This window comes from Helianthus annuus, chromosome 4 (genome assembly GCF_002127325.2).
Source record: "Helianthus annuus cultivar XRQ/B chromosome 4, HanXRQr2.0-SUNRISE, whole genome shotgun sequence".
NCBI lineage: Eukaryota > Viridiplantae > Streptophyta > Magnoliopsida > Asterales > Asteraceae > Helianthus > Helianthus annuus.
Window position 1 is genome coordinate 195,263,576 of NC_035436.2, and position 13,514 is coordinate 195,277,089.

The following is a 13,514-nucleotide window of genomic DNA, read 5'->3' on the forward strand; positions in this document are numbered from 1 at the left end:
GAGCCAGCTCGGCTCGGCTCGGTTTGTAAACGAGCCGAGCTCGTGCTTGGCCTGGCTCGGCTCGTGAGTTCGTGAGCTGGCTCGATAAGGTTTACATCCTTCATTTTTTTTATCCCACATCGCTTAGAAAACAAAAACTAAGGGAGTATCACCCCTATAAAAGAAGGTAAAGACAATGTACAAAGTGAATTAACTATTTTTACTTGCATATTTAGCCATATAGTTAAATTAAATGGCAATTATGGCCCTTAGTCTTTGAAGAAATTTATTTTTAATAGCTTTTTAAGTAGTAAATTTTGCGATTCTTTGTTAGTTCGAGCTAGATCGAGCCGAGCCGAGCTAGCTCGAATTCTAATCGAGTCGAGTTCGAGCCTCAAATCTCAGCTCGATTTGAAATTCGAGCTCGAGCCGAGCCAGCTCGAATCGAGTTCGAGCCGAGCTCGAGCTGGGTCTAGCTCGGCTCGGCTTGGCTCGTTTACAGCCCTAATTCGGTGTGTGGTTAGCTTAGTTGTTGAAAAAGATTGGCCTTTATATCAACTAGACATTAATAATGCCTTTTTGTATGGAGATTTGAATGAAGAGGTCTATATGAGTTTGCCAGAAGGGTATTTTTCACAAAATGAATCCAAAATGCGTAAATTAACTAAATCTTTGTATGGATTGAAGCAAGCTCCTAGAATGTGGAATGAAAAACTAGTAGGTGTGTTGCTTGAGCTAGGTTTCAATCAAAGCAAGAGTGACTATTCTTTGTTTGTTAAATCCATAAACTCTGCTCTTATCATATTGTTAGTATATGTCGATGACATTATCGTGACAGGTAATGATGCAAATGAGATTAACAATGTAAAAGAATTGTTAAAATCGAAGTTTATGATTAAGGATCTTGGGTTGCTAAAATACTTTATTGGCATTGAAGTCATTAGATCACAATTTGGTATATGTTTATCTCAAAGAAAGTATTGTATGGAATTATTGACTGAGTTTGGTCTTAGTGGTTGCAAGCCCGTTAACACACCTATAGGTCAACATTTTGCGGTTATGAACTTTTGCAAAAAGGATGAAAGTGTCTTAACAAATATAACTGGCTATCAAAGATTGGTTGGTAAACTTATTTACTTGTATCACACTCGTCCTGATATATCACACTCTGTGCAATTCTTAAGTCAATTCATGCATAAACCCACTAACTCCCACATGCAACTAGCTCTGCGTGTGCTTCGGTATCTTAAAAGGTCCCCAGGTAAGGGCATTCTATTGAGCAAAGGTACTTCTTTCCATCTTACTGCTTTTGCCGACTCTGATTGGGGTAAGTGTTTAGATTCTAGAAGGTCAGTTACTGGATTCTGTATCTTTTTGGGTAATTCCTTAGTCTCCTGGAAAAGCAAGAAACATGGGACTGTTTCTAGATCCTCTGCAGAAGCCGAGTACAGGGCTATGTGTGCTACTACTTGTGAGATCATGTGGTTGCTAAACATCCTCAAAGAATTGAAAGTCCCAATCAACTTACCCATAGAACTTTTCTGTGACAATACTGCTGCTATTTCTATAGCAGCTAACCCTGTGTTTCATGATAGAACTAAACATTTTGAAATTGATTTATTTTTTCTTCGTGAAAAGATTTCTGCTCGCATAATCAAAACTGTCGCTACTGAATCTAACAAACAATTAGCAGATGTCTTCACTAAAGGTCTCTTGGCAAACCAACATGACATGATGTGTAGTTTGTTAAAGATGCATGATATGTTTGGTCATTGAATTGAGGGGGGGGGGGTGTTAAAAGTATTATCTATTAATAACCAAACATCTTTTTATTTATGTTTTATATCTTTCTAATCTTTCTTATTTTTTATGTCTTGTTAGTTTCTTGCTGATGGGCCTTAGCCTTGCTGGTTTGGGCTTCCTCTATGGTTGCTGGATGTCCTCTATGTCAAGGCAAAAATCATGCCGTTGTCTTGTTTCTGAGTTGGCGCTGGTTTCCCCTCATCTCCTTGCTATCCTTCCTTTTGAGCAAGTCCTGATTTCATGGTTTCCCCCTTTAGTCTGGATGCTTGTGGATATATAAAGTGCCTTCTTGGGGGTTAAGGGTACACTTACAATCCCTTAACATTTTTAAGACTTTGTAATTGAGTTTTACGTGTTTGTTTTTATGTGTGTGCCAATATAAATTCAAATTGGTCTACGTTTTGGCGTAAATTTTAATTTTCCTCGAAAATGAGTTGGGTCAAAGATAATACATTTTCGTGATTATTTGTGTGTATGTTTTTAGTTGGTCTACGTTCTGGCATAAATTTAAAAAAAAACGAGTCGGGTCAAATATAATACGTTTTCATTAGACGATATAAATCCGAGTCATTTTACGTTTCGATGCCGCCACAACGCGCTGCACCATTTATTTAACTTAAAAACACTAATTTTCCTAAATTTGAGTAATGTATATTTCAGTTGGTCTACGTTTTTGATGTAAATTACACAAGCAAGTTGTGTAAATAGTGCTTTCATCCTATTCGCTTTTTTGCTTTAAGTTTTTTTTTCTAGACTTTATTATTTTATATATTTAGTTTTCTTTAAATAGTTTTAGGTTTCTTTTTCATTAAAATTATATTTAAGATAGCATTTACGTTTCCATTTACAATTCATTTGAAATCAGTTCGTCCCGCTGTCCAATTTAAATTTCTTTGGTTTTTGGTCGATATAAAACATGTTTCAATATTCTTTTTTGAGCATATTTCTATCGGTTGCTATGCTGAACAAAAAAAAATCTCGACCCGAAACCCTGCAGCGTAGCGCGGGTAATCTTTACGAGTTAGGGCTAAATTAGGGGGGGGGGGATTTGAATGTTCTAACCCAAAGTTTTTTTTTTGTTTTTTGAACGGCAAATTTGGATCACTGACAGACCACTGGAGTATCATCGTGCCACCAGCGGAACCACCCGATCATATACACCAATTCAAGAGGAAACCCAATAAATATGGGAAAACCCCCTTGTGGGAATCGAACCCAAAACTCATTAGTCCAAAGTCTTATCCCACCCGTAAGATACCACTAGGCTATAAAGCCATGGGTTCTAACCCAAAGTTTTTGATATGGGTTATTTATAAGATAGTATGGGTGGGTTTGGCCGTTTGGGTAACTTAATTTAAGTCAAAGGGTCGAACTGGGTTATTTAAAAAAACAAAGGGTCGAACGAAGGGTTAGTGAACACTGAATCACTGAACATCATCATTCATCCGCGACGCTCCAATCTCCACCCTCTCCGCCGTCTCCTCCGCCACAAACCCCCACCGTCTCCGTCGTCTCTGTCGTCTCTGTAGTCTCCTCCGCCACAAACCCCCTACCCTCCGCCGTCTGAACGACTGAACATCATCACTTCACCAGCGACGGCATCTTCGATTAATCATCCTTTTCCAGTGAAGGTATCATCATCACTTCATAGCGTCATTTTGAATGTGTGTTGATTTATGCATCAATGGTTTTGTAAGGCTAGGGTTTTAAATTTTGTTGTGAATTTGTTTGATTTTGTGGAGTTGTTTTGGAATTTGATAGATGAATAGCTTTTTTTGATGTAAATGTTTCAGATACTGTGTTTAATTTGTAAATCTGTGATCGATGTTTTATAAGTTTGATGTTGAAGCTGTAATTTCTTTTTCTCTTATGATAGTGACTTAATGATTGGATATATGGTCATTGTTTAAAGAAAATTTGATGGTTCTCGTGCAATAAAGATTACATTTGGATATTAAATCTTTAGTTAGGAAGATTGCTTTTGAAGTTGAATTTTCGATCATGTTGATTTCGCTTCGATTTCCACTTTGATCTAATTTCGAATGTTATGAAACTATCATTTGGTCATTTAACCCTTAATGGCAAAAGGGTGTTTCGGAATTTGTTATATTGAATACAAATTTTGAAATTTTGAAATTTTATTGTGACTATTTAAAGTCTTAACTATTGCGCGACTATAAAAAAATTGTCTGTTTGATGTGGGTTTTGAGAAGTAATTACAACTTTCATAATTTGTTCAATAAATTTAGTTGTTTTGATGCAGGTAGTTGTTGACGAAACTGTCCTTTCTATGATCCAACAAGTAGTCGTAATAAGTGATTAGTGTATAGCAGTCATCAAGAGAACACAATACAGTTTCATATATCACACTTTGTAGATTAGTTTTTCAAAATCACAGTATCAGAGCTTAAAGCTCAATTGTTTTTTCCTCATTTATAATGCTGTACAAAATTTGCAGACAAGTAACAATGCTCATATTCTTGCTGTCACTGGCGAGGACGAGATTTGGCAATCAGTCTTGATACTGTAAGTTTAAGTGGATTGAGTAACGGGTCAAAAGGAGTAATTTTTTGGTACAAGTTACAACAGATGGGGTCGACTCAACTCACTTTTTGTTCAGAAGTTTTAGTTTTTTTTTAATAATAGTTAACATGTCAAGTATGATCACCAAAGTTGTACTGTTTTAAAAAAAAACTGACCCGACCCGTTCTGACCCGAACCCGTTCCGACCCGAACCGAAACAACATTTTTTATAATTGACCCGTTTGACCCGAACCCGTTTTGACCCATGACACGACCGACCCAACCTGTTTGCCAGGTCTAGGCTAAATAATTACTTATCAACCAATCTAAAATTTGTTTAGAAACAGTAAGCGTAATATTAGGGCTAAATAAATATTTTTCTCCACAACACCCATTTGGAACTAAGTTCCAATCAGACCCCCAAGGTTTTGGGTTCAGAAATTACAACCAAGACCCAAAAATTGCAAAAACTAAAACACAACTCTTTTCACAGATTTCTTCACCACAAAAACCACCAAATCAAAGCATAGCAGCGCGGGAAGCAGATCTCCACTTCACTCTCTCTAATGGCGGCAAGAGGAGCAGAAGATAAAGCAAAACCTTCGATAGCGGTTGAACAAATGGAAGAAGATGACGAACACGATGCAAAAGAGGTTGTCCTTCAGAGATACTTTCTACAGGAATGGAAACTCGTCAAGTCTATACTCGACAACATCGTTTCCAACGGCCGTGTTGTAGATCTCTCATCCGTTCGCAAGATCCGATCAATTGTACGGTTTATTTACTCACTCGCATTTCAGATTTCTGTTAGTTAGTTTTACAATTGCGATTGAAGCTTGTTTGATTCGAATTGTAAGCTGATTTTGCTTTTTTACAGATGGATAAATATCAGGAACAAGGACAACTGTTGGAACCATACCTGGAGAGCATAGTTTCTCCCTTGATGTTTATTGTTCGAACGAAAACAATCGAGCTAGGCGCGGATTCCAAAGAACTTGTTAAAATAATCAAGCCTTTATGTATTATAATATATACTTTGGTCACAGTTTGTGGTTACAAAGCCGTAATCAGGTTCTTTCCACATCAAGTTTCCGATTTAGAACCAGCGGTGTCTCTTTTAGAGAAATGCCATGGCACAAATACAGGAACAGCATTGAGGCAAGAAAGTACAGGAGAAATGGAGACCAAATGTGTTATATTATTGTGGCTATCTATACTTGTATTGGTTCCTTTTGATATATCATCTGTGGATACAAGTATTGTAAATAATCAATCTGTGGATGCAAATGAACCACCTCCGTTAGTGGCTAGGATACTAAAGATCTCCAAAGAGTACCTTTCAAGCGCGGGTCCCATGCAAACGATAGCTGGCTTGCTTCTTTCTAAGCTTCTAACGCGTCCAGATATGTCGCCTGCTTTCACCAGGTTAGTTGTAGGATTTTTTCGGTTGCTAGATACCAAATGTTTTATTTTTTCGCGTGTATATTAATGCAGTTAAAGATTTCTGCTTTGTGTTTATGCTATTCTGTCTCTTTTCAGCTTTATTGAATGGAGTCATGAAGTTCTATCATCTGCCACAGAAGATGTAATACATCATTTCCGATTACTTGGTGCTGTAGAAACTCTTGCTGCTATTTTTAAGGTCTGCTATCAAATCTCTCATTATGTTACCATAAACAATTGTAATTATTAACATTTTTTATTAAACTTACCTTACGATCTTTATGTTAGACTGGAAGCCGGAAAGCATTACTTGATATTGTACCTGTTGTATGGAATGACACATCAGTCTTGATAAAGTCAATCCCTGCAGCCCGTAGTCCTTTACTTCGCAAAAATTTAATAAAACTTGCACAACGAATGGGGCTCACTTGTCTGCCTCATCGTCCAACAACTTGGCGTTATGTGGTAAGATTCTAAATCGTTTTCAATTTTTTATTTTTATATCATAATACTTTTCTAATATTTGCCCTTTGTTATAATATAGGGTAAACATAGTACACTTGGAGAAAATATATCACAAAATTCATCACAAGCGGATCCAAATAGTCTTGTACCAAATTCTGGCTCATCCAATACAGGCCATGATTGTTCTCTTCAAGAAGAAGAAATGGATGTTCCTGATATTATTGAAGAGTTCATCGAGTTACTATTGTCTGGCTTAAAAGATACAGTATGTTTATACTTTATAGTGATACATTGTTTTGGTATTTTAAAAACCAATCCTTTTATAATTTACACTTCTAAGTTCTAACCATCAACTTTCAGGATACTGTTGTTCGTTGGTCTGCTGCAAAAGGTATTGGTCGTATAACTTCTCGTCTCACATATACTCTAGCAGAGGAAGTCTTCTTGTCTGTATTGGAGTTGTTTTCACCTGGTGAGGTATGGCTGACATCCACCGATTTTTGTTTCTTGTATGTTGGTTTCTGATTGATTTGTTGACCTTTTGACTTTTTATGTACTCTGCAGGGTGACGGATCATGGCATGGTGGATGTCTGGCATTGGCTGAGTTAGCTCGTAGAGGACTGCTCTTACCTGTTAGCCTACCTAAAGTTGTACCTGTTGTTATAAAGGTTCTTCATGACATGCACATCTGAAACAAACATGATCTCATATATACCTGGCAAAACGGGCAGGGCAGGTTGGGCTGGGCGGGTAATGGGTCAGAATGGGTTTGGGTCAGAACAGCCCGTTTTTAAAAAAATGGTCATTTTGGTTTGGGCTAGAAAGAATAGGTTTTGACAAAAATCATTTAGGGTCAAAACGGGCTGTTTTAAAAATTGACAACCCTTTGCCTTTTATTAAAAGTCCAAATCGACCCAATTTTAAGGTTTGGGTCAAAAAGGCCAGGTATAGTTTTTTTTTTATTTATTTATAAAAACTAATGTTTATACTTAATGTAGGCACTGCATTATGATGTAAGAAGGGGCCCACATAGCGTTGGATCTCATGTCCGTGATGCAGCTGCTTATGTTTGTTGGGCTTTCGGTCGTGCATATAATCACACTGACATGAAGGGAATACTGGATGAGCTGGCACCACATCTTTTAATAATTGCATGTTATGACCGTGAGGTAACGCTTTTGCATGATTTATTACCTGAATTGTATATTGAATCTCACATGAGACAAAATTCACAGGTTAATTGTAGAAGAGCAGCTGCAGCTGCTTTTCAGGAAAATGTTGGTAGACAAGGAAATTATCCTCATGGAATCGACATCGTGAATACGGCTGATTATTTCGCACTTTCTTCTCGAGTAAATTCCTATCTTAATGTTGCCGTAAGTATAGCCGAATATGATGGTTACCTTTATCCATTCATGGATGAACTTTTATCCAACAAGATTTCTCACTGGGTATGTTCTTGTGCAATATGATATTTCAGGAAGTAAATAACTAAATATGTTATTTCTGGGCATATAATTAACTGATGATACTACAGGAAAAAGGATTAAGAGAACTTGCATCAAATGCTTTATCCAGTCTTGTGAAATATGATCCGGAATATTCCGCAAATTTTGTGCTCGAGAAATTAATTCCATGCACTCTTGCTACTGATTTATGCATGCGTCATGGTGCAACATTGGCAGTTGGTGAGCTTGTGTTAGCTCTAAATAACTGTGGTTATACTCTTCCAAACGGTCTGTACTCTGTAGATTGTAATCTTCAACTAATGAAATTTTATTTAATGTTTTTCCATGTAAATAGTTACATTTCTGTTTAAATCTGATTCCAGATAAGCAGAAAGGCGTTGCTGGTGTGGTACCTGCTATTGAGAAAGCACGATTATACCGTGGAAAAGGTGGAGAGATAATGCGTGCTGCAGTTTCTCGGTTCATTGAGTGTATTTCTATCGTTAACATAACATTAACAGAAAAAACAAAAAGAAGTCTGCTTGAAACCATTAATGAGAATTTGAGGCATCCTAACGCTCAAATACAGGTACTTCTATCTACCGGCTTTTTTCCTTATTAATAAGTTTTACAACTTTAACTCCTAATTTCCCCTCCGTTTTCGCTAATACATGTAGAGTGCTGCCAATGAAGCTTTCAAACATTTTGTTCCAACTTACTTTGCAAAAATGGATGATAAAGGAACTTTTGATATTACCCTTAAGTACCTAGATCAGTTAAATGATGCGAATGTAGCTGTGAGAAGGGGATCTGCATTGGCATTAGGGGTTTTGCCCTTTGAGTTTCTTGCTTCAAGATGGAAAATAGTGCTTCAAAAACTATGCAAATCTTGTGCGATCGAGGTAACTTTTTTTTTTTTTTTGATGAAACTGTTTGCTAATTAAAACTTGCTGGTAGAGGTGGCAATTTTAATATATTTATCTTTAATAGGTTAAACTGATCAAATCAGTTTAATGGGTCAAACTGACCCTATAATCACCCACCATGTATTTTTAATGTGCAAAACCTCAAGCGGTCGATATGGTCGCTATAGCGAATAGTGTAGCATATAGGTCGAAGGTTGCTACAGGGTATGTAGCAATAAATAGTGGGGTTTCAGTTATTTTTTTAAATATAAATAGTGATTAAAAAAAGCTATAAAATAGCTGGATTTTAGGTTTTTGTTAAATATACATGTAAAATAGCGTATATACCAGGGTATTTTGATGTAATATACATATAAATTTTTTCTAGTGTATTGTTATTTATAAAATAGTGCCCGCTATATATTGCTATGTCGCTATTCGCCATTAACAACCATGATTCAAAGTGTATATTATTACTGAGATAGTATAACGTTTATCTTCATATTTGACGCTAATTATTAATTAAAATTGAACAAGTTAGTCAAAAGAAAGTGTTGCCAGGTTTGTCACCTGTACTAGCAGATGAAAAAACATCTCATATAACAGATTGACAGGATTGCTTGTTTTTACTAGGATAACCCAGAAGATAGGGATGCTGAAGCACGGGTAAACGCTGTTAAAGGACTTGTATCAGTGTGTGAAACTCTAACTTCAACTACAGATTATTCTGGTTTACAACCACATGATGACACATCTCTATTTCTCACAATAAAAACCGAAGTAATGCAGAGTTTGTTCAACGCTTTGGAAGATTACTCTGTTGATAACAGAGGTGATGTGGGCTCATGGGTTCGTACAGCTGCCATGAATGGGCTTGAGAAATGCACATACATTTTATCCAAGAGAGATAAAATACATGGAAATGAATCGCTTTTTGATGCTAATATTGCAACTAATTTAGTTGGAGGCCTTGTGAAACAAGCGGTTGAAAAGATGGACAGATTAAGAGATGTGGCGGCAAAAATTCTTCAAAGAATTTTATACAGTGAAGTCGTTTTTGTTTCTCAAATACCTTACAGAGAAACACTAGAAAAAATTGTTCCTAGTGAAGAGGAATTGAAGTGGGGGGTAAGCTCTAGTACGTTGTTTCTGGTTTATTGATGTGGTTACTTCTTATATGAATGGGTCGATTCAGGTTATGCTTTATCTATAACGGGTCAAAAGAGTTAAAAGTGCAAAAAAGTTGAAAATATTTGACCAATAGTAAGTTTTTTAAAAGAGTAAAATGCCTTTTTGTCCATGAAGTTTGGTCAGTTCTGCGACTTTCGTCTAAGGGTTTGTTTTTCTGCATCTAGATCCAATAGGTTTGAAATCTTGCCATTTTTCCGGCTCGTTAACTCCATTTTTTTTCTTCGTTAAGTCAGGGGTATTTCTATCATTTTTGTTAACTTAAAGGGCAGTTCGGTCTTTTTCACTATATGTAAAAAGACCGAATGCCCCTGAAAAAGACCGAAGTGCCCTTTAAGTTAACAAAAAAGACGGAAACACCCTTGACTTAACAGAGAAAATTGGATGGTGTTTACGAGGCATATGAAAATGGCAAGATTTAAAACCTTTTGGATCCAGATGCAGAAAAACAAACCTTTGGACGAAAGTCGCAAAGCTGACCAAACCTCAGGGACAAAAATCGCATTTTACTCTTTTGAAAATATATATCAAGTTTTGGACAAAAAGCGTTCTGTGTCAAACCGTCACTTTTGGACCTGTTTGAGTCGTTATCCAACCCACATGACCCGCTCATTGTTATGTACTTCCCTGTAGGTACCCAGTTGTTCTTTCCCTCGGTTCATTCGGCTACTTCAGTTTGGTTGTTACAGTAAATATATTATGTCTGGTTTAGTAATTTCGATCGGTGGATTAGAAGATTCTTTAAAAAAGGCTGCACTTGGTGCTTTGTTAGATTACGTTCAAGCTATTAAAGTTAACGATGAGAGCGAAACGAACTCCAGAGAGTTGAGTATATCTGATGACATACTTTGGGTTCTTCAGAAGTATAAAAGACGTGACCGAGTTATAATTCCAACCTTGAAGGTATGATTTTTTCAAAAACTTTTTCACTTTTATGATGTAATTATTTAACACTCAATAGTAATTTTAACTTTGTAATCAACTAATCATGACGTGTTTTTCAGACTATAGATATTCTCTTCAGCAAAGGCATCTTATTACACATGGAGGTTAGTTACTTAGTTCACTTGGCATTTAGTGTATAAATGCTACTAAATCATTTTATTTTAATAAAACATATGTCTGAAATTTCTAAAAAGTGTGAGAAGCCATAGGAGTGTGACATGTGACCATTTTTAATAATTTTTTTTAATATGGTATTCATATCAAATGTAAAAAAGCTCATTATTATGGTGTAATTTTTTTAATTACGTATAAAGAAGTTATTTACGTTTAAAAAAGACGGGGGAACTTGCATTTGGGTTCCTGAATATAAGTCATGCTAAATTTACTTTTATACCCTTATTCAAGGAAATCAATTAATTTAATTAAAACACATATTACAATTTTTGCACTCCTTTAATCTCTTCCGTTAATTATCCTGATCGAATGGCTATGATCAATTCTTACACTTTTTAGGAAAAACACACTTTGTAGCCTAACCTCACCCTAATTTTTATAACAATTTTCAGGCTCAGACTAAAATATTTTGTGGGGGTGTTGTGGAGTGTTTGACCACTGAGCTGAAAGGAACGAAGGACTTTGCCAAGTTATATGCTGGAATCGCAATACTTGGATACATTGCATCGATTTCTGAACCAGTTAATATCCAAGCTTTCTCTTATCTTGTGTCTTTCCTTACCCATCGATATCCCAAGGTATGTGGTGATATAACCGTTTCTTTATGGTGTCCCAAGGTTAAACCGTAAAACAGTTTTCATGAACTTTATGGGCCATTTTGTTTAACAGATACGGAAGGCTTGTGCTGAACAAGTTTATCTGGTTCTTATCCAAAATGGGGATCTTGTGGCGGAGGAGAATTTAGAAACTGCAATTGAAATAGTGTCTGAATGTTGTTGGGAAGGGGACGTGGAGGAAGCAAAACGCCAAAAGCTTAAGCTGTGTGGTTTAGCCAATTTAGAGGCGGGGCAATTTGTTACGCATAGCTCACGGACATCTTCAAAAGCACCGCAACATAAAGCTAAACCTGATGATGAAAATGCATCCTACTCATCCTTGGTAGGATCTGCTGGATTTTGATTTGATTTTGGTTTTTCATCATTATATGTATCTTGTTTATGCACGTTAAATTCATGGGTTTGAGTTTAGCAAGGCTCTTGTTAGATCATGTTGATTTTGAGTTGTGGACTGATTCAGTGGTATGCCTAAATTACCTAGGGGTGTAAATAAGCCCAGAGGCTTGAGAGCTACTCGTGATCGGCTCGGTTAATAGCTCGAACAAGCCGAGCCTTAACGAGCCCGAGCCTGAAATACAAAGCTTGTTTAGGCTCGCGAGCCTAAACGAGCCCATACAAAATTTTTGATTTTTTTTATATATAGTATATTAATAATGATGATAACATTGATGAGCCGAGCTAGAGCCGAGTTTTGGCTCGTTTAAGTGACGTTGAAGTGAGCTCGAGCCGAGCTTTTAGCTCATTTAAGGTTGTTCTCAAAATAGTTCGAGCTGAGTCGAGCCGAGCTCGAGCTTTGGGTTTTATTCGCGAGCCAAGCTTGAGCTCAAAAAAGTAGGCTCGAACCGAGCCGAGCTCGAGCTTCCATATAAACCTAACGAGCCGAGCTCGAGTTTGGTCGAGCTCGGGCTTGGCCCGGCCTGTTTACACCCCTAAAATTACCCGTTTTTAACCTATTATGCCAAGACCTGTCAAAACAGACCAAATATCAAATTTTGGGTCATAATGGGTGTTTATAATGATATGTTGGGATATTTTGGGCCCTGAGTAAATATTTAGTGGGTGTTTATGGGCCGCTGAACAATATAGAACTGAATATTTTAGTGGGTTACAACTGAATTAAGTTGCTGCAAATTACTGCACTGCCATGATCTGCATGTTTTGTGCTTAGGCAGTTGAAACTTGTCGGGTTTCGAATAGTGTGGCTTTCTTACACGTCATTGCTGCTATGACTTTGTGTTGTACTATGGCTACCATGACAAGTTATTAGAGCCGCCTGCTGATTTCATAACACGTACACAAGCGTGAATAACTTCCGTATATGATCAAAGATTAATCGAATATCTTGCTGTTCTCATTTCAGTCTTTTACGATTGGTGCATTGAGACTAGTATTGATAATGTCTTGTGTTTATTAACAATAATAGTGAGGTTTGTTTGATACATGAGTTGTTGGTGGGTTGGTTATAGCTGATGAACTAAATTACTTTGATCTAAAGACTGTATGGTGCAATTTTTGTATGCCATTTTGGCAAGACGCATTTTGGCCTGAACCAGAATAACCATTTTCTAAAACGACTTGCGTCTCCTTCGCCTTGCCTGCCTGTTTTGCTGGGTATAAGTATACGTCTATGCAACCATTTTTCCACCCGCCAATAAGAAAAACAATCCATTAAGAAGAGGGTACGATTTTTAAAATCTTGTTTCAAAAAGGTATATTTTTTACTATATTAGAGCAGGCGGGGTGGTCCGTTATGGCCACCCCATCACGAGTTATAGGACCACGAACACCGCCGCCTCCATGTATATAACGAGTGATAGAAATAACTCGTTATATATATAACACGTTGAATATTGAGGAAGGTATGTGTATGATTGTACATTGTGTATTAATACTTGTACATTGGAATCCCATCACTAGTGATACCACCCCCACTACAATTCTATCACTAGTGATTGAATATTGGGTGATGACATGACATGATTTGATTTGATAGTGAGAGTGACAGAATTCTATCACTAGTAAC

General features: G+C 36.9%; 2 protein-coding genes across 3 annotated transcripts; both read left to right on the plus strand.

Moving 5' to 3' along the window:
* The first annotated feature begins 370 nt into the window (after positions 1-370).
* On the plus strand, positions 371-1,789 carry LOC118491192 (uncharacterized mitochondrial protein AtMg00810-like). The gene has a single exon (XM_035988740.1). The coding sequence runs from the start codon at positions 589-591 to the stop codon at positions 1,753-1,755; it is 1,167 nt and encodes a 388-aa protein (XP_035844633.1). The 5' UTR covers positions 371-588; the 3' UTR covers positions 1,756-1,789.
* LOC110937733 (tubulin-folding cofactor D) lies at positions 430-11,938 on the plus strand. 2 transcript variants are annotated; one of them, XM_022180186.2, is made up of 20 exons: positions 430-2,084; positions 2,894-3,413; positions 4,241-4,308; positions 4,799-5,075; positions 5,183-5,730; positions 5,845-5,947; positions 6,037-6,213; positions 6,293-6,478; positions 6,574-6,690; positions 6,778-6,882; positions 7,213-7,383; positions 7,450-7,665; positions 7,752-7,950; positions 8,046-8,251; positions 8,340-8,564; positions 9,201-9,695; positions 10,389-10,658; positions 10,760-10,804; positions 11,267-11,452; positions 11,544-11,938. In XM_022180186.2, exons 4-20 carry the CDS (start codon positions 4,872-4,874, stop codon positions 11,832-11,834), a joined length of 3,744 nt encoding a protein of 1,247 aa, XP_022035878.1. In that variant the 5' UTR covers positions 430-2,084; positions 2,894-3,413; positions 4,241-4,308; positions 4,799-4,871; the 3' UTR covers positions 11,835-11,938. The 2 variants fall into 2 exon arrangements, with proteins under 2 accessions (XP_022035878.1, XP_022035879.1); XM_022180187.2 differs by lacking the exon at positions 4,241-4,308 and having other exon boundaries at positions 1,950-2,084.
* The last annotated feature ends 1,576 nt before the right edge of the window (positions 11,939-13,514 follow it).